Here is a 21427-nt window from a genome sequence, read left to right on the forward strand (position 1 = left end):
CTCCGGTGGGCCCCCCCCCACATTTCCCAGAGTTTTCAACCTTTTTTAAGGGGGGGACCCCAGAGTTGTTGGCCTTTTTTTTTTTTTTAAGGGAGCTGACACCACACTTACATTCAAGATTCAGCAGTTCTTCTAATTCATACTCATGATTCAAATCACCACATATCAAAAAGTTAAAGCAACCACCAGTTTGTTGTTGTTTAAATAAATTAATAAAGACACAATTAAGTTCCAGGCCAATTTGTGTTTAAGTACAAAGCTGACTTTTTCAAATATTGTGGGTGTGGGTGTGTGTAAAGCAGTGACATCCTGAACCTAAAAAGGACCCAAAACTTGGGTCACAAAGGCTGCATCCCTACCAGCACTTACTGGAAAGTAAGCTCTGCTGAATCTAATAGGACCTTACTTCTGAGTAGACAGTAGGACTGCAGCAAGAAACACAGCTGGGAATTAGGGCTTTCTATTTTAAGTCTCAACCAGAGGAAAATGTAATATTGGAGAATAGATTGGGGAGAGGGGGCTGACAAGAGACCAAAAACCACAGGTAGCAAGACAAGACGCACTTTCTGGGGAGGAAGTCTTTCACAGTGGCGTAGCGTGGGGGGTGCAGGGGGGGCCGGCCACACCAGGAGCAACATCTGGGGGGCGCGCTCGCACTCGCAGCTCTCTGCCCCTACCTGGCTCACTCAGGGTTAGGGGGCGCAAATTACTTGCCTTGCCCCGGGTGCTGACAACCCACGCTACGCCACTGGTCTTTCACACAGTTGCTTGGGGCAAGGACTGCAGACGGACCATAGTTTGGTTGTGCGTGTGTGTTTTTCAGAAAAACATAGAATTGGATGGGACCCTGCAAGTCATCTAGCCCAACCAACCCCCTGCAATGCTTTTTAGCTTGCATTGATCTCAAAAACCTTCAGTGTCTTTTTTTTCTTTTTTCTTTTAGTTGAATAGGCAATTAACAGGCTTGTTTCACAAATAAGGGAGAAGGAAGGTTGCTGGCTTGATTTGGTTTGCCTTTGTTCTAGTTTTTATTTTTATTTTTTGGAAAATATATTTATTTTCCAAGAACAAAAAAAATACATCAAAACATGACAAAACAACAAAAACAATACATCCAATGAAAAAAAAAGGCATGAAAAAATAAAAATTTAAAAACAAAAACTCCAGTTTTCAGACTCATGTTTACAAAGCTTCATTTCTTGACCTCCTCACGCCTCCCTTTTTTGTATTCCCCTTTGACCAATTAAGTACAGCAACTCCTTACCCTTCTTCAAAACTTATTTCTGGTTATTGTAATCACTTCTATTATGTCTCCAATCTTTCCTCCTTATAATTAAACACCTTTACCATATTAATTCTATTATGTCTCCAATCTTTCCTCCTTATAATTAAACACCTTTACCATATTAATTCTATTATGTCTCCAATCTTTCCTCCTTATAATTAAACACCTTTACCATATTAATTCTATTATGTCTCCAATCTTTCCTCCTTATAATTAAACACCTTTACCATATTAATTGCTTTGACATAATATAACCTTGTTTTTTCTCCCTTTTTCTATTACATTTTTTACATATATTTTAACACTGTACCACTGATGCCATGTTATTTCATATCCAACATCATTTTAACATTCACACACTTTACAGTGTTTCTGCAGATAGTTCTTAAACTTCTTCCAGTCCTCTTCCACCACTTCTTCTCCCAGGTCACGGATTCTGCCGGTCATTTCTGCCAATTCCATGTAGTCTATTACTTGCATCTGCCATTCTTCCAGGGTGGGCAAATCTTGTGTCTTCCAATACTTTGCGATGAGTATTCTTGCTGCTGTTGTCGCATACATAAAAAACGTTCTATCTTTCTTTAACACCAATTGGCCGACTATGCCCAAGAGAAAGGCCTCTGGTTTCTTAGGGAAGGTATATTTAAATACCTTTTTCAGTTCATTATATATCATCTCCCAGAAAGCCTTAATCCTAGGGCACGTCCACCAAAGGTGAAAGAATGTACCCTCAGTTTCTTTACATTTCCAACATTTGTTGTCAGACAGGTGATAAATTTTTGCAAGTTTGACTGGGGTCATGTACCACCTATACATCATTTTCATAATATTCTCTCTTAAGGCATTAGATGCCATAAATTTCATGCCGGTGGTCCACAACTTTTCCCAGTCCGCAAACAAAATGTTGTGACCTATGTCCTGTGCCCACTTAATCATAGCTGATTTAAATGTTTCATCCTGAGTATTCCATTTCAACAGCAAGTTATACATTCTTGAAATAATCTTAGTTTTAGGTTCTAACAATTCTGTTTCCAATTTCGATTTTTCCACCTGGAAGCCCAATTTTTTATCCAAATTGTAGGCCTCTCTTATTTGATGATAATGAAGCCAATCTCGCACTTTATCTTTAATTTTCTCAAAACTCTGCAATTTCATTTTATCTCCTTCCTTTTCTAATATCTCCCAATATTTTGGCCATTTAGCCTGTTCTAGTTTTTAGCATGTGCATAGTACCGTAGTTTCAGACTGTGAGCTGCCCTGATATCTATGGGTGGAGGGCAGTACTAGTAGTAGTAGTAATAATAATAATAATAATGGTGATATTTTTCACAGGGATTAGAGTGAGTGGGTGATAGCCAGCTGCTGGAATGAATGGGGTTGGTACTAAATGGCCTGGCTTGCTTTACAACCCCTAGGGACCTTCTTGGTGGGTTTGGGGGGGGGGCAGAGAAGGAGCCCACAGAACAAGAACAAGAACAAAGGGAGGAGGCTTCCCTTCCCTGGGACAGAGTTGCCCATAACATTAAACACAGGGCACAATTCCAGGGAGAGAAAGAAACCAGGGCAGCAGCTGCTGCTACTAACTGCTCGGGCTAGATGTAGCTGAACAGGACGGGCAAGGGGACCCTGCAAGCAGGGCTGCAAACCCAGCGTGGTGGCTCCGAGGCAGGATACAGGAGGAAGAACCGGAGCAAGTCAGGCGGTGCCGCCTCCTCCTCTTCTTCTCCTTCCTTCCTTCCTTTCTTCAACTCTCCTCCTCCTCGCACTCTGCTTCCCCCTCGCCATTGCCCACCTCACTCTTCCCACAGGGCGGGCAGGCAAAAGAGAGAGAGAGAGAGAGAGAGAGCGCTGCACGCCAGCCAGCCATATGGTTGGCAAGGCGCAGCTGGCTGGCGTGCAGGGAAACGGGAGGCCGCCAGCAAAGCCACGCAGCTCCCCCACTTGCTGGAGCACCTCTGAGAGGCCGGCGCCCTGGCGCAACACTCCAGTAACCCCAATGGGAAAGACGCCTCTGGTCGTAGCTTTAAGAAATAGAGTTTATTCGCCTATTTAGACTTTCAGTCTGCATGGACGGAGTCCAGATCTTACAGCATGGTCCTTTCAAGAGCTGCATATCCCCCACAGCAATGCAGCCTTGGAGTCCAAGGCAACTCTCCCAACCTACCTTCAGCCATCCTGCCCAAGATGGATCCCAGTCTTTTTTCTCTTTCTCCTTCTTTCTTCCCAGCACACCTTGCTAAAAGACTCCCTCTTTCTGTCACCTGATACCCAGTTACCCTAGCAAACCTTCCTGTCAACTGGCTTCTGTACTGTATCTAGCACACCTGACTCCTATCTCTGTTCAGGACTAGCACATGCTCCTGTTCCTCACTCTCCATTGTTTCCAAGCTCTTCTCTTCTTCTTCTGGGGTGTGTCTTGTTTGCCACCCACCCACCCACACCAAACCTGGGTCCATGCCATCTTCATCTGCCCCCACTTTGGAAGCCTCTTGGAGTGGCAGTCTTCACCACTCCTCCTCATCTGATCAGTCCCTGACAGGCTATAACTCTTGTCCTTCAAGTCTAGTTTTTTTTCTGGGGAGAGAGTTTTGAGGGCTAGTTATACTAGTGGTAGTTTTGGGATAGAGGAGTATTCTTTCATATGAGCCGTGCCCTGTGCCCTAGTGGCAAAGCCCAGGCAGAGGTTTCCCATTTTAGAGACGCCTACTGAGTTGGGAAGCTAATGAGTCACTTGCTGGGAGGGTCAGAGTCCTCATAATAGCTACTTACATAGATATATTTAAGACACAAAAGCAAGAGGCAGCTTACTGTGAGCACCCATCTCGTGGGATCATGCAATAAGTGAGTATGCTGCATTCGAGTCTCTTCCTTTTAAAATTAAACTAGGTCATTCCTTAGAAATATCAACCATAATCTTTTATGGGGGAGGAAAAAGGGGAGCAAGAGGATGGCCAAACAAATATTAGAAACTCAGATCACTAGCTTGCCACTTGCTGTGCTTGAGTAGGAAGAGAAGGGAAGGCGTGTGACGGCGACTTTCTTGAGAGAGCGGTTTTGTCTTGATGCTTCACAGCGAGGTTTGGAAGATGTATAGATTAGATGTATATATTGTGACATAGATATCTCCTGTGACTTTCAGAATTCCTTTGTTTCTCCATGAGCACCATGTTAGCCCTGTTTTGTTTTGTTTTGTTGTTTTGATGTTGTGAGCTTTGAGTGAAGAACTTTCCCTCCTCTCCAGCAGAGTTACCTTCCACTGTAAGCTGAGCCCTGTGGGGAGCAGGAATCTGTACTACACAGGGCTTGTAAGAGATCCAGCAGAGCTCCTATCTGATATTGCAGGTGCCTCATTTCCGTATTTATTCATTGATTAAATGTCTCCTATGCAAATAGATAATAATCATGTTTACAGTCCTGTGCCTTTCTTTGGAAGTAGATCTTATTGCAATCTGAGGGACTGAAACTCAGATCACTAGCTTGCCACTTGCTGTGCTTGAGTAGGAAGAGAAGGGAAGGCGTGTGACGGCGACTTTCTTGAGAGAGCGGCTTTGTCTTGATGCTTCACAGCGAGGTTTGGAAGATGTATAGATTAGATGTATATATTGTGACATAGATATCTCTTGTGACTTTCAGAATCCCTTTGTTTCTCCATGAGCACCATGTTAGCCCTGTTTTGTTTTGTTTTGTTGTTTTGATGTTGTGAGCTTTGAGTGAAGAACTTTCCCTCCTCTCCAGCAGAGTTACCTTCCACTGTAAGCTGAGCCCTGTGGGGAGCAGGAATCTGTACTACACAGGGCTTGTAAGAGATCCAGCAGAGCTCCTATCTGATATTGCAGGTGCCTCATTTCCGTATTTATTCATTGATTAAATGTCTCCTATGCAAATAGATAATAATCATGTTTACAGTCCTGTGCCTTTCTTTGGAAGTAGATCTTATTGCAATCTGAGGGACTGAAAGTCCCAAGGACTGACCTGCTCAAGTGTGTCCCTGTTATTGTCAAAATGAATGCTGTTGTCATGTACTGTCCCCTCCGAGGGTGGTGACAAGGCTTTTCAGTTGTGGCTCCCTGTCCAAAACTATCCTTTTTAGCAACAGGTAAATATTTATTTATTTTCTTTACTTTTTTCTAAATAATATTTATTAAAGTTTTAAAAGTTACAAAAAGAAAAGAAAGAGAATTAAACATAACAAAACAATACAATACAAAAACAAAAATACTACATATACATAACAAAAACAAAACAAAAACAATTAAAAAAACACATCCAATACTTTCAATGTTGTTAACTTTCATTTACTTGTTTCAGTGACCTCCTCACACCTCCCTTTTTTGTATTCCACTTCGATTAATTGTTTCAGCAAATCCTTTCCATCTTCCTCAATTTTCTGTCCTATCATTTATCTTAACACATTCTAACATTATTTTTTCCTTTAATCCATCTACAATCTGTTGTACTTAATTGTTTATAGCATTTCTGCTAAAGCCATGTAACTTCATTCCAACATCTTTCTAACATTCCTTAATTTTACAATATTTCTGTATATAATCTTTAAATTTCTTCCAATCTTCTTCCACCAACTCTTCTGCCTGGACTCGGATTCTGCCAGTCATTTCCGCCAATTCCATGTAGTCCATCAACTTCAACTGCCACTCTTCCCGGGTGGGTAAATCTTGTGTTTTCCAATACTTTGCGATGAGTATTCTTGCTGCTGTTGTTGCATACATAAAGAAAGATCTATCCTTCTTTGGCACCAATTGGCCGACCATGCCCAGGAGAAAGGCCTCTGGTTTCTTCAGGAAGGTATATTTAAATACCTTTTTCATTTCATTATAAATCATCTCCCAGAATGTCTTAATCCTTGGGCATGTCCAGCAAAGGTGAAAGAATGTACCTTCAGTCTCATTACATTTCCAACATTTGTTTTCGGGCACATGGTAAATTTTTGCAAGCTTCACTGGTGTCATGTACCACCTGTAAATCATTTTCATTAAATTCTCTCTTAGGGCATTACATGCCATAAATTTCATACCTGTGGTCCATAACTGTTCCCAGTCAGCCATCATTATGTTATATCCAACATCTTGTGCCCATTTAATCATAACAGATTTCACCATTTCATCCTGAGTGTTCCCTTTCAACAGCAAGTTATACATTCTTGACAAGTTCTTAGTTTTGGGATCTAACAATTCTGTTTCCAATTTTGATTTTTCCACCTGGAAGCCCAGTTTTTTATCTGTGTTATATGCCTCCATTATTTGGTAGTAATGGAGCCAGTCTCGCACTCTATTTTTTAATTTTTCAAAACCCTGCAATTTTATTCTGTCTCCATCTTGTTCCAAAATTTCCCAATATTTCGGCCATTTGGCCTCCATATTGAGTTTTTTCTGAGCCTTCGCTTCCATTGGTTACAACCATCTTGGGGTTTTAATTTTCTAACAAATCCTTGTATCTCATCCAGACATTAAACAGTGCTTTTCTAACAATGTGGTTTTTAAACGCTTTGTGTGCTTTAACCTTGTCATACCACAAATATGCATGCCAAATAATATTAAATTACTAGGTTACCAAATCTTCTTCTTCTTCTTTGGTGATTGCTCGTAGCCAGGTAAGATTGTCTTCCATGAACACGGTTTTAACAGTGAGTCTGTAAGTGACTGTGGAGGCCAATTCTGGATCCGCATGTGCTTCGACAGTGCGGACGTAGGTTTCCGGGTGGGAGCTGATCATGGCAAAGGTTTGCCAAACATGCCTTCCTCTTAGCACGTTTTTCCCTTTCATCCTGAGTTCTTAAATCATCTTAAAGTCCATGACACCTTTGGTAAAGTCTCTTCTCCAATTGGAACACTCGCAGGCCAGTGTTTCCCAGTTGTTGGTGTTTATACTACATTTTTTAAAGTATTTTTTTAGTTCTATAGTATGTGATTTGTTTTTAGTATAATTTATAACTTTAACATGGATAAGTTAAAAAGGAACTTTTAAAAAACAGTAGTGGATATCACCTTTTTTCTGCTGTAATCTCCCCATTCTTATTCCACCTGCTCAATCCAACACAAAATTCTAGTTCAGAAATTATGCCCAAATTGTTGTAAAATATTAGTCACAATCCAGTAAGGCTCTACTCCAATGGCATGAGTATCACAACGACCGGTAGATTTTTATCTGCTGCAGCCTTCATCTGCCTTCACAGGCATTGTAACATACTGCTTGTTATCATCCGCCTGTTCTGTCATTGAGGACTTCTTGGATCATTCTTAGTCTAACTGCTCCCCTTTGACCTTACTGCCTTGGGTGACCCTGCTGGGAGTACCAGACTCCCGATGGCTTCACTCACAAGAGTCATAGGAATGTGCAAGCCCACTCACCACTCCAGTGAGTGAGACTAGGTTGCCAAATACTCAAGTTGGGACTAGTGCTTCTGCCAATTAGGGTTGCCAAATGTCAAACGATACAAGATGCTTTTTAATCATGACTAAGTAACCAACAAGTCTAATAACAATAATAATAAAAAATTCTATACCCTACCTATGATAACCTTATCCTCCATTAATTTCTTTCATCCCTTTTTGAAGCTGTGTAAATTAGTGATCATCACGACATATATTCTAGCAGTGAATTCCACAATTTAACGATTCACTGTGTGTGTGCCACTGTATACAGAATACAGATGAAAAAGAAAATACTCTTCCTTCAACATTTCAGAAAGGTACTGTTGTTGAGCTTTTGATAATATGGAAGGTGTATTAAAATGAAATTGATCAAGCAACTAAAAGACCTGTAATTTATCAAACATTAATTACAGGGTAGAAAGTTCTGCATTTCATCTTTGTGTGTCATCAAATTACAGACAAAAAGCTGACTATGCAACTTTTACCTCCCCCATTGCACTCTTGTGCAGTTTTACACAGGGCTGAAACATTTATAAGTCATGGTGAAATCAAGTCCGAGATAAAAGTTCAGTTGGATAACTTTTATGTCTTTGCAAGGTTCTGAATCACCTTCTCAAGATGCTTGACTTTCTCCTCTAGATGATCTGTCTTTAACAGTGCAGATAAAGTTTACAACCTCTTGACCTGTTTCCATGCAAGATGAGACCCAAGCTGAAAAACCCTTAAAAATCAGCATTGTTTAATTTATTTAATTTAAAATCATTTTAAAGTATTATGAGATGATCTAAGGCAGTGGTTTCCAATTAGTTAAGTACTGCAGACCCTCTTTTTTTAAAAAGCCAAGCCATGGACTCCCTACTTTTGAAAATTTTGATATCCCTATGGTTGTTTTTGTTATGCGAATGGTGCCAAGCAGTGCTATTTTTCTAGAGAAAGAGGTGCCAGAACTTGCAATGAATGCTTCATGGCAGTGGCACCCAGCTGAGAGGTGCCAGAACTGAGTTCCAGTGAGTTCCGGCTGAAAAAAAGCCCTAATGCTGCAGACCTCATGGTTGAGTTATGCAGACCCACTAGGGTCCATGAACCAATAGTTGGGAACCACTGATCCAAGGGATCTGTTTTAAGCTACTTGGAGCAGCTAGATAGTGCCATATGCATTGAATATACATCTGAAAATCTCCCCAGATGATTTCCCCAGAAGCTACATGTTGCAACATACAGTTCCTCCCTGAGAAAAAAATATGCACCATGTACCTCCATATACCAATGAGTGTGGCCATCTTTCTGCCTCCCCCCCCCCCCAATATCATTTGTACAGTATATTGCTACCACAAAAATTAGATGGAAAAATATGGCTGCCCTCATCCATACACAGGAGCTGCTAACTTCCCTGCCCCAACAGAGTTCCCCAGAAAGGAACTTCACATAATGATGTATGACTGCTTCCTGGAGCATGTTAACCAGTGCTTTTTGTCTGGGGGGACGCAGGGGTACGCATACCCCTAAACCTTTTGTGAATCTAAGTTTGGCCTCATTGAGGGGTAGTATTTCAATATGAGTAGGAAAATGAGAGTACCCCTAAACATTTTTTAAGAGAAAAAGCACTGCTCTTAACTGCAAAATGAATGAGGGCCCTTATTTGGCTTCTGAGAAACATTCCTTCTTTTGTGGGCAGAGGTGAGTCTGGGCAGTGGCAAAAGTGAATGGATCACTTCTTGTGACTCTTACCTACATTCCAGTCAGGCAAAAGCCAGAGGTCTCTATATCCACAATTCTATCCACAATTCTAAGCCTAGGTTAGCAGGATGCATTACTCCTGGGGCCAAAAAGAGAGGCCTGGGTGACTATATTTGGCCCCTGAACCTGGGGTTCCCCATCCCTGCTATAAAAGAAGAGAAAGACAACCCTTGAACTGCCTCATAAACTGCAAGTAGTTGGGCTGTGTGAAGACTCATGCCCACACCATGCGTTTAAAGCACATTTAAAGTTAATGACTTCCTGCAAAGAATCCCAAGAACTGTGGTTTGTTAAGGGTAGCTGGGAATGGTAGATTTGTGGCAGTTACACACTGCAGTTCCCAGGATTCTTCAGGGGAAAGCCTTGCACTTTTAATATATGGCATGGATGTGACCAAAGATACATGGACATATATCTACTTCCAATCCGAGCACTGGTTCAGGAGCAGGGTGTGTTAAATTGCTTCAAAATAAAGAGTGAATCAAGTTATCCTCATTACTCTCACACTTTCTTTCACTCCTTCCTCCCGGCCCAGCATGCTGTTGCAAAAGGGACCTCTAGCCAGAGGTCTTAACTGATGGTTTGCAGATGGCTTTCTGGCCTCCCCCACTCCATCCATTTCAGATCTCCCTCTTCCTCTCCCACAGGGCTCCCTCAATGCAGCTGAATTTAGGCAGAGCAACCTGCGGCAGTGCCAGATTTACGTATAAGCTAAACAAGCTATAGCTTAGAGCCCCATTCTCTTGGGGGCCCCCAAAAAAAATTAAAGGGAGAAAATCTGGATGTACATTTCCAAAATATAAAATAAAAAAGAAATAAAATAAAACCTACATATAGCAAGAGTGTTTTGTGTTGTGTAGACTCCTATGATGTAAGTAATGGGCCCCGCCTTCTAGCCTGCTCCCTAAAATATCACTGGTTTGCTCATTTCTATATATAGGGTGCCTACATTCTGCATGGACTGGTTGCATGACACCATGTAGCATGCAGCTGCAGTGCAGCACAGTTGAATGTAGGTCAAGCTGTTGTACCTGTTAACTAATATTAAAGAGAGCTTGTAGACTGATGATCAGGCAGCATAGACCATAGCTGTCAACTTTTCCCTTTTCTTGCGAGGAATCCTATTCGGAATAAGGGAATTTCCCTTTCCCATAGTTGACAGCTATGGCATGGACTAAGGGTATGAATCTTATGCCTACTGATTGATTTCATGCAATACATAATTTATAATTATTTTACTTCTTCTTAATTGTATCTCACTATTAATATACTTCTTCTTAATTGTATTTCAGTTCAACAATTACTTTGATAGAATACATATTCTGTTTGTGCAAATGGCTTTAGATACTTATTAGGTCCATAAATTACCATATAGCATATGTTCAACACACACAAAAGTGACAATGTGTTGTTGACAAAGGACAGCTTACCTTCAGTAGCTTAGGGCCTCATCAAACCTAAATCCGGCCCTGCCCTTGGGTCACATTTCCACTCCCCTGTCTCAAAGCAAAGCTAATGATACAAAAAGGCTTGCTGAAACTCAGCTATTAATACAAAGACAGAGCCAGCGATCAGGCTGTGACCAGTACCATAAAGGTTATTACTGAAATAATGCGTATAGTTGCAAAGCAGTTCAGATTAAGACCTTAATGAACAAAGTTTACCCTTAGCAACGAGGCTGCTTAGCCTAATCTTATCTTTGCAATGATTTGTCCTTGGATCTTCTTTATAATTAACAAAGTGGCTGCTTGATGCAATATTCCGAACCTGTTTTCATTTGTGAGAAGGCTATAAGCCATATGCATATCAGTCTCCTCCCGATTCGTTCTGCCTCCATTACCTGTGAAGTCTGTGAGATCAACTCCCCTTGTGGGCTTTCTATAGTTTCCCCACTTTGGCCTGGTCATTTCTTCTTGACTTTTCTTGTCCACAACTTCCCTGCATTTCTCCCCCCAGTCACTAGCACCTGCCTTTACCCCCTTCTTACATTCCCATACACTGCCTTAATGCTGCCACTTTAATCCGCAACAAGGAGAAAGTTGTCTCTGGCTATTGGACATTTTAAGAAGCTGGGGCCAGGAGTAAGAAACAAAGGTTGTGAAAAACCAGTGACCTGATAAAAATCAGTGCTGTGCCTGATTTGCTTTTGAAAAGGCCAAAGAATAATCTGTATCTGTTGATCGCTGAACTTCGCAACCTAAATGCAATAAATGCCAGAAAGTTCAAGGGCTAGATGAAAACTGATCATGTGTTAGCGATCTCTTGCTTTTAGCTAATGCAGTGCACCTTATCAAGGAAACAGCACCAAGTATGTCATTTTTGATAGCTGGCCATATATATATAAATATGCAAGCATTGACATAATGTGCATGGTGGCGAGGTCCATAAGTAACTTGCACATACATTTTATACCCTTACAAAAGTCTCACAAAGTTGTCATTTTGTTTTAATATGTTTCTTTCACAGCTTGAGAAATTTTGAGGTGTCTGTAAAGGTGTGATCAGAAAAGAAGATCCAAAGGCTGCACCGTTTAGCAAGGAAGATCCAAATTTCCAGAATAATTCGTCTTTGATTTCAGTCAACTATTAACAATAAGGTAAGGATGTTTTGCTGTTGTTTTTTCAGTTCGAGAGAACTAGCTGTTTCTTCAGGTTCTGTACACACAATGTAGGCAATAGTCAAAGTTGTGAAGTGATACATCATTCAGGATTTTTACTTCTTCTATTTTACCAGTTACCTCTACTTCTCTTTTTACAGGTGTTGTTTTCAGAATGAAAAAGCCTAAGACAACTCTCTCACGGCTGGCAATTGTCATCACTGTCTTTGTGGTGCTGGTGACAGCGGTTCTTGTGACACTGTTCGTTGTCCACTATTTCTTCAGTGAGAAAAATGGTAACAACAATTACTTAGTGTCTTGTAATATCTATATTGCGGTACCTAAGAGATTTGGTGGTGAATGGCAGCATTCTGAAGAAAGATTCTGAGCAACATTGTGTGTACAAAGTTGCCTTAATCCATTCCGACAATCAATAACACTCTCTTCTAGTATTTTCTGTTCCAATGCAAATTGATTTATTTTGCACAAGCTTTTCTTCTACTTTGTGGTGTGCTGATATGGAAATAGAACTACTTTTATGTATTGTAGCACATAGCAGATGTGCAGCGGCTGATATTTATCCATCAGTTACCTTCCTTGTGTAAGGTAAAGGTAAAGGGACCCCTGACTATTAGGTCCAGTCATGGCTGACTCTGGGGTTGCGGGTCATGTGTATTCTCCCTCAAAGTTAAAGATTTTCCAGAAGTGTTGCTCTGTTAATATTTTGTAGCAAAAGCAATGAAGGTCTTGTGGCCCCTTAAAGAAAAAGTTAATGAAATCTCTAATAATGTTCCAGATTGTGTGACAGCCTGTAAGCGTGAAAGTTTCCTTCAGATGTTTGCACTGTACGGAAAAAGACTGTTTGGCAAATACCCCATTGTGGCGATCACACAGGGTCCCTGGACATTTGACGGTCTATTGATCCCTGTGCCACCACTGTGATTGCTTTCCCGCTGCCACCAACCCGGTTCTCTCGGGTACACACAGAGTCCAGACAGTTGTTAACATTAAATCAAATAAACAAGTTTATTTTATAAGCCTTAACAAGTTTATGGTTTCAGATAATTTTTCTTGTCAGTTTCTTAATCTTAGTTTCTATACCGGCTTATACCTTTCTTAATAACTGCTAACTGATTATCCCAACTGTCTATCTGACTCCTCCTATCAGTTTCTCTCACTCTCTCACAACACAACTCGACCAACCCACAGACTTATCCTCCCTCTTCCTTCTCCAACTCCCAACTCCCTCCCTTGGGTTCCCACTGGCCAATCACTTCACACTCATTTAACCCCTTCCTTATGACCCACCTAGGAGGGCAAACGCCACACCCATTCATGTGCTCTCCTTAGCATGAGTAGAATGCCTCAATCAGGTAATATCCTTCAGCCTGGTCACAGTCAAGGAGTTATCCCAATGTGAACAGGGAGCAATAGTAGCATTTTACAGTTGCCATTGCACCAAATAATACAGTCTGGGTTTGATCTGTTTTACCCTGGTGTTCAGTTTAATATGTTATACAGTGGTACCTCGGGATGCGAACAGGATCTGTTCCAGAGCCCTGTTCACATCCCGAACAGAACGTAAGACAGAACAGCATGTCTGCGCATGCGCAGGTCGCGTTTTGCCACTTCCACGCATGTGTGTGACATCATTTTGACCATCTGCGCATGCGCAAGTGGCAAAAGCTGGAAGTAACGCACTCTGTTACTTCCAGGTCGCCGCGGAGCGCAACCCAAAAGAGCTCAACCTGAAGCATATTTATCCCGAGGTATGACTGTATATTGTTACTATATTTTTCTTGTGCTAATTATGAACATTTCTATTTTAATGTTTGTGTAACTGATTTTTACACTTGAGAAGGATTTACTGTAGCTCAGACTTGGTTGTAAACTGCTGCTTTAGCATAGAGAAGTATCTTACTTACTTAATTAATTACTTCCATATAGTGAGCTGCTTTGGAAGGGCATTTCTGCCCTGAAAGGTGGTATCAGAATATCAAAATAAATAATTCATATCAGCCTGAAGGCGATGTGCCCCCCAAATAGCTGGGGGTGCCCAGATTACATTATATTCAGTAACCATTTTCACCTCATCTGGTGAGGTGAATTAAAGCAAAAGCAGCCACATATGTCTAACAGTTGACAATGGTAGTCCTTCCGACAGAAAGGTAGAACAAATATTCCTTCATATTTAAACCTTGTTTTCAACAAACTGGTAAATCATGTCTGGACTGCACCTGTATCAGAGGTGCAAGATCACATGACTGAACATTCCACTGCACCAAACCAAATGAAAACGTCCTTCCACACAGAAAAAAAAGGTGTCATTGAGAAGGGTTCTAGCCTAGTTCAGATACAGGCATACTTCTTTTTATTGTATTTCACTTCAGAGCGAAGATCCCTTATGAGGATGCAGGTGTAGCTGCAGGCAGCCCAGCTGCTTCTGGGACAAGGAAGCCCCACCCCTCCCCACTGCTGCTGCTGGTGGTCCTCTTCTGGCAGCGGAAATGGAGCTGAGCTGACTAGGGCTGGAGACAGGGCTTTCCCTCCCACCCCTGACGTCAGTGGATGCTGGCTGAATCGATTGCAGTACAGTCTAAACATAACTTTTATATGCACTGGGAACCCCCCCCCCCAAATTGTGTGACTTGCTTTATTGCAATATTCGCTTTATTGCGGTGGTCTGGAACTGAACCTGTACTTTCTCCAAGGTGTGCCTGTATATTTTTAAGTGGCAAGTGGCATCTGTCTTGTCCTGGGCCCCTGCATTGGAAGAAGTGTCCTGTTCTTTTCTGCTTCTAATTGCAGTATTATTCTCATACCTTCTCTAGCTGGCTACATGATTGGTGTTGGTCGAGCTGACTGTACCGGCCCTGTAGCAGAGATACCTTTTGTAAGTACCCAATCTGAGTTTTCTTTCTTCTTTTCACTGAAAGCACAAGCCCATTTCCACCCCCTTTCAGCTTTTTCCTTCTTCTTTTTTTTGACACTCTACAAGGCCTTTATATAGTAGCCCAGAGGAGGACTCAGAGAAGGCAGGCCTTTTCAGTAGTAATGCCCTGTCACTGGATTTTGTTTTTATTTTTTTGTAAGTTGCATCAAGACTTTTGTGGGAAGCAACTTATAACTTGAAATAACGATGACAGTAATGGGGTTTGTTTGCATCAGATTCCCATATACTTGTAGGAGTGAAATGTCTATGTTCCTCATCCAGGGAAGGGCGGGATGCAAATAAAAATTATTATTATTATTATTATTATTATTATTATTATTATTATTATTAAAAGCATCATAATGATAATGATAAGAAGAATGTGTCAGGCTTCAGGGAATCGGCTTCCTACCCCGTGGCCACAAATGAGCAGATCAAATGAAAGCGAATTCTTACCAATTAGTTTCTTTAATAAACACAGTGAAGGATGGCAGTGCTCCCAATTAAGGTCTTTCCCTCCTCTGTCCCTATTAATCTACGTCACTCCTATATCTTGTAATCTGAACTTGGAGCTGCTGTGTTTTCAGTTATGACACTTTCTGAGCTTTCTGGGACTTTGGGAGAGAGGGGTGGATACTCTCCAGAGACTGTGAATCTGTTAACTCTCTCTCTCCTAGTGTTTCTTCTGTTAGCTGTTCCCCATCCAGTATTTCCCAGCTTCTGCCTTTTGAACGATGCCCCTCTGCAAACCACTGTTCCAAATCTATACTGTTTTCCTGCTCCTGAGAAGATTCGGGATCAGGAAGAGAAGGAGGAGGAGGAGGTGGGGGGTGGCTCCCACCATTCTTTCTCAGTGCAGCCCTCCTCATCATGGTCCCTGACAGTATGTTACTATATGTGTATGCACTATGAAAGAAACGGCTATGTTTCCTTTATTAACACGCTTTGCTTCAGAAGCCAGCGCAGGAGAAATGAGAAGAGCCTTCCCCAATGCGTATCAAGGCATTACAAGTACACAAAAGCATTATGCACTCTTGCCCCAGAGTAAGCTCTGTTTAATTAAGGATGCTGGAGCAATTCATTTGTTGCAAATTCCTGAATGAAGTGACCTGAATGAAGTGACCTGAACTGCACCTCTTAGCTATGCACTGGGTTTCACGCTTCTGCAAATGTTGCAGTGCAGTTCTTAGCATGCTGAAATATATCAAAATAAACATTTAAATTATATTTTGATAGAAAATACGATGTTGAAAAAGACTTTTTTGTGGGGGTGGGGTGCGGGGTTAAAACAAACCCATATCTCAGTGCCATAATGGAAAAGAAAGGAATTATGGGTAAATACAGTACAAAAGCGACATGACCTGGAAACATTGAATGCAGGGAGACTTGCTTCTGAATAAATAAGTATGGGATTGCACATTGTGTGTGGCTAAGGAGATGTTGTGTCCCCCTGTAGATGGGCTATGCGAATGCAGATCAGATTGGTGCTGGCATGATCTCACGACTGTACTGTAGAGCATTCATCATAGCAGAGCCCGACGACTGGAGCAAACGAGTGTTGTATGTTTCTGCTGAGATAGGAATGATGTCTCAAAGGCTTAGGCTGGAGGTAAGTGTGGGGCAGGGGTGAGATAGAGTAGCTCTCTTTTCTTTTTTCATTTTAGGTTTTTATATCATCCAAAAATCATTGGCCTCAAAGAATTGTCTCTCTCCCCTACTCCCTTATATATGGAATTGTGATGGGCATAAATATATGGTGTGTGTGTGTGCAGCACAACAATCGATTTGAACAATGTATGGTGTCTTAACCACCACAATCCCTGAGAAGTCTATATATATTGTAGGTGCAAATATAACAGCTCCTGCAAGCCAAGAGCTGAGAGATCTACAATGATCTTACATCCACTATAAAATATCCTAAATCAAAAGAAGTATATTTGTGAAGTAAGAAAAAAAGAGAAAATGTGGTGAGTGAGGAAGAAAATGCAACAGAAAATCATGACCTTATATAAAGAAAGGCATATATTTGGATTCACACCTTGTCTATTGTCACAGAGTGTTTGAATGTTTGTGAAGGTATATATATTCATAACTCATAATATATAATATAATTCCAGCTCTTTTAATACAATATATTTTACTCATCTATTTCAAGATTTCCATTTTATTCCAGTGTGTTTTGCTCAGCAGAAGAAACCCAGGTAGTCTTTCCATTTCTAGCTGTGCCTTCTGTTCCTGGAGTGCTTTAATGCCTTTAACAACCTCTTGAAATGACTATTCTGAGGTTAATTTTGCTGAACAACCTGAGGAAGTAGAATCTTGCCACACAAAAAAATGCCATTGTAAATGTGTTAACCTTTAGGATGCCACTGGATGAGGTTTGTGGAGTATTATTTTCCAACTTGCCAGGAATGGTACCTCAGTGGTAGAGCACATCCTTTGTAAGTCAAAGTTATAAGGTTCCATACCAGGTACATCTTCTTCTTCTTTTCTTTTCAACTAATCTAATAAACATACCAAATCAGAAAATGCAGTAATTGCACCATTGCTGTCCTTAGGTAATGAAACAGCTGAAGGAAAGATATGGCGATCTCTACCAGCATGACAACGTAATACTGTCTGCAGTTCATACCCATTCAGGGCCTGCAGGGTATTTTCAATACACTCTCTTCATGATAGCAGGGAAGGGGCTTATAAAGCCATCCTTGAATGCCATTCTCAATGGGATCCTAGAGGTAAGAACCACCCCAGCCTCTCACTTTTAGTGCTTGACAAGTCTACTGCAGCATTCTGTAGGGAAATATTTATGGAGTTGGTGATAGTCTACGAAAAGGTTAAGATGAACTGGGAGACTTATTTTGAGAGCTAATAAAGCAGTTCCTTAATCTTCTATATACCGTGCACTCATTGGCTAATTAAAAGAGATCATCAGACCAGTACAAATCTAAAGTACAATCGGACCTTGGATCCCAAACGCCTTGCGAGTTGAACGTTTTGGCTCCCAAACTCCGCAAACCCTGAAGTGAGTGTTCCGGTTTACAAATGTTCTTTGGAACCCGAATGTCTGACAGGGCTTCAGCGGCTTCCAATTGGCTGCAGGAGCTTCCTGCAGCCAATCAGAAACTGTGCTTTGGTTTCCGAACGTTTTGGAAGTCAAACGTTTAAGCAATGCATGTGCTGCTACTTGTCTGTTTATCGTGAAATGTGCAACTTGATGAGCATCCCTACTCATGCTCAACTGGAAGTAAGCGGCATTGAACTGAGTGAGCTTTACTTCCACTGTCCATGTAAGCATGTGCAGAACTACAGTGTAGATTCCTAGCCTAGAAACTGCTGGCATTGGATGCGAATTCATGACTGCATCTGAGCTAGTGTTGCTTAAACATGTTAAGTAGTCTGATGTGCATCATTGTCCATGTTCTTATGCTGCTGCCAGCAGTTGGCTGTGTCAGTGGCGTAGCGTGGGGGGTGCAGGGGGGGCCGGCCGCACCGGGCGCAACATCTGGGGGTTAGGGAAATCCATGGGTTAGGGGGCGCAAATCCACAGGTTAGGGGGCGCAAATTACTTGACTTGCCCCGGGTGCTGATAACCCACGCTACGCCACTGGGCTGTGTTAGTGTCCTGGTCCACTAGTCCAAAGGTGAGCTTGTGGGAGTAAGTGGGTACAGGGAGACCAAATAAGGATGTCAAAAATGCCTGAGTGTTAAGTTCTACTGCTTTATTAAAGAAGGGTATGGACTTACAGCAAATCAGCCTGCCGGGTGTCCCAGCCCTTTACAGACATAGGATGGACACCACAGCAAGGAGCTGGCTTGTCAGCAGCAAAGCAAACATGTATACATCCCTTATGCACAAAACAACATACATCAGTTTACCTAGAACCTCCCAGCACACCGGGCTGGTGAGGCCAGGGGTGTATGAAGGGAGGGAGGGGTTGGGCTGTCTCAGGCACCGCCCACGGGGGTGACAAGATGGCCCACTGCCTCCCCCCAGCTGTAGAGCAGAGGAGGGCACGCCTGCATCACCAGGCGGTTTGCCCCGCCCCTTGGGATTCCGACCCAGGTGTCAGAAAGGGTTCCTCCGCCACTGGGTGAGGCCCAGTGTCCAAAGCGTCTCCCCTCTCTGGGCCTACAGCCCAGCATCCCAAGGTCCACAGATTAGCACAGCATCAAAGTGAGCCAATGAGCATAAATTAAAGCAAGTGAATACATAAATATATATGAGCTTGCTCCCATAACAACTCCCAGTTAGTTTTGGTAGTCCACTTAGTTATCTAGACTACCAATAAGGTGTTTGCGGATCTTCCAAAACCATAGGAATCAACTTCTAGGGGCCAAGGTCCCTTTGGCCTCCCCAATAAAATATTTGAAGAACGGGGCGTGGCAATGTTAATGGGCATAGCCATTCAAATGGTGTATGTGTATGCCCCATCATGTGATTTATTGTGCAGGGCAGGACTTACCTTGGCCCACCCAATATTTCATTCAAGTTGGTACCCCTGTACAGAACAGTCTCACCTTTGGTTTGACAGTCTGTTACTGCAAAAGCAGGGATGGTACCTTTCATCGACTAGAGTCCACTTCATCAGATGCATGAAGTCTTATCATCATTTGTCACATATACATAGTATATGGTTACTGACAGAAAAGGGGGGAATGTAAAAAGGGGGGGCTCTGAAATATCACTATGGGCCAAACGGTTATAAAATACGAAAAGGACAGTCTGTGATAATGTGAGAAATTATTAATGTGACTGCAGTCTGAAATTGCTGAATTAGAACTTCTCAGCATGTTTGATTCTGTTTCTTTAGGCTTCAGTTGAGACAATGGTCTCCTGCTATGCTACAAGTCTAAATTAATCCAGCAAAGCTCAGAATGGTTGTGCCATTCACATTTACTGCAACCGAGGAATGATCACTCTGTTTAGCTTTAAATGGAATTAACATAAAACTGCTTTTTGCACCTCAAAGCTATTTGGCCCCACTGTTTACAGTTTTCCTTGCCAGCTGAATGAAGACAAACCTTCATGTATTCAGTGAAGTGAACTCTAGTCCATATGCCACAATAAATCTGTTAGTTCTTTAAGATACCACAGGGATCTTTGTTGATTCCCCCCCAACTTTCTCATGTTAACATCTTGTTTGTGCTGTGATGACCAGTATCTCAATGGTTTTCCTATTTTCTAATCAACAGAGTGTTGATATGGCTCATCAAAATATGACAAAAGGACACGTTTTTATCAATAAAGGCTTGTTAGAGAACTCTCAAATCAACAGAAGTCCCTTTTCTTATCTTCGTAATCCCAAGTCTGAAAAGCTCAGGTAAAGTTTGGGAAGGAAACAGAATTGAGATACTAATATGTTTGTAGGGTTCTGTACTGAGCCATCACTTATTTCTTGTTTCATGAAAGAATATGAACTGAATTTTGTCATGTCTGTGATGGTTATGGCTTAAAAAAAACCCAGCTTAAATTTAGTGATCGTTTTCCACATTTCTCTCGCTGGTCGATTAGTCCTCCACATGTGTTTCCCTCAGCAAATGGGTGGGGAATTAATCAGGGTCAGCTGATTAATTTCAATTGCTGCAGGGGGTGGAGATTGTAATTTTCATCTCACTTGTCTCATCAGCAGACACGACCCATTGAGTCCCTATCACTGGCTTGCCAGAGTAATCTTGTGCCCTCCTCCACCACCACTGCAACTTCCATACCTCCTTCTCTTCTCATCTCACCTGGCTTGTTAACTGTAGTTAAATACTAGTGGAGGCAGCAATGGCACTGCCATTGCTCCCCCTGCCTTGCTGAGGAAAGGAGTCCTTCTTCAGAGCAAGGCTTTCTGGGCAAGGTAGCTTTGGAGAGTGAGCATACTCCCATGGTTTGGTCAAAGCAACTGGAATTTATTCTTACAGTGGTACCTCAGGTTAAGAACTTAATTCGTTCTGGAGGTCCATTCTTAGCCTGAAACTGTTCTTAGCCTGAGGTACCACTTTAGCTAATGGGGCCTCCCACTGCTGCTGTGTGATTTCTGTTCTCATCCTGAAGCAAAGTTCTTAACCCGAGGTGCTATTTCTGGGTTAGCAGAGTCTGTAACCTGAAGCGTCTGTAACTTGAAGCGTCTGTAACCCAAGGTACCACTGTATTAGATTTTTTTGAAGGTTTGCATTACTAAGTAACTTAGTAATTGAAAAGAGACTCTCTAGTAACTTAGACATTTAAAAGACACTCTCTAGCCATGACAGCACATGAATTTTGGGCCACTGAGTCTAGCATGCCTCAGTCTGAGGAAGGAACTTTTATTTTTAACTCCAGAAGAACAACATCCACATACAGCATACACAGAACTAGATAATTAGCATTTGCTTCACTGCAAAAATTATATCTTCTACTTGAGGTATGCAGCTCTTCTCCGAGATCTTTGCATAAGGCGTGGGAATGTCAGCCCTGGTGACATGCACAACAGGTGCGTCAAGGTGGGTGGATGCAGGACCTT

General features: G+C 41.9%; 1 protein-coding gene and 1 long non-coding RNA gene across 2 annotated transcripts in view; one reads left to right on the forward strand and one right to left on the reverse strand.

The window, feature by feature from the left end:
• The window catches only part of LOC307216359, a 119470-nt gene that overhangs the window by 82472 nt on the left and 15571 nt on the right, over positions 1-21427 (reverse strand). The gene's annotated exons all lie outside the window — the stretch shown is intronic.
• ASAH2 (N-acylsphingosine amidohydrolase 2) overlaps positions 4936-21427 on the forward strand; it is a 36727-nt gene continuing 20235 nt past the window's right edge. Inside the window, exons 1-7 of the mRNA XM_079976280.1 lie at positions 4936-5121; positions 11878-12007; positions 12169-12303; positions 14839-14900; positions 16396-16548; positions 17498-17674; positions 20133-20260. Of these exons, the coding sequence (XP_079832406.1) occupies positions 12183-12303; positions 14839-14900; positions 16396-16548; positions 17498-17674; positions 20133-20260 (641 nt within the window). The 5' untranslated portion in view covers positions 4936-5121; positions 11878-12007; positions 12169-12182. The remainder of the gene's footprint in view (positions 5122-11877; positions 12008-12168; positions 12304-14838; positions 14901-16395; positions 16549-17497; positions 17675-20132; positions 20261-21427) is intronic.

The sequence above is a fragment of the Podarcis cretensis genome (assembly GCF_951804945.1).
Source record: "Podarcis cretensis genome assembly, chromosome: 5".
Taxonomy (NCBI): domain Eukaryota; kingdom Metazoa; phylum Chordata; class Lepidosauria; order Squamata; family Lacertidae; genus Podarcis; species Podarcis cretensis.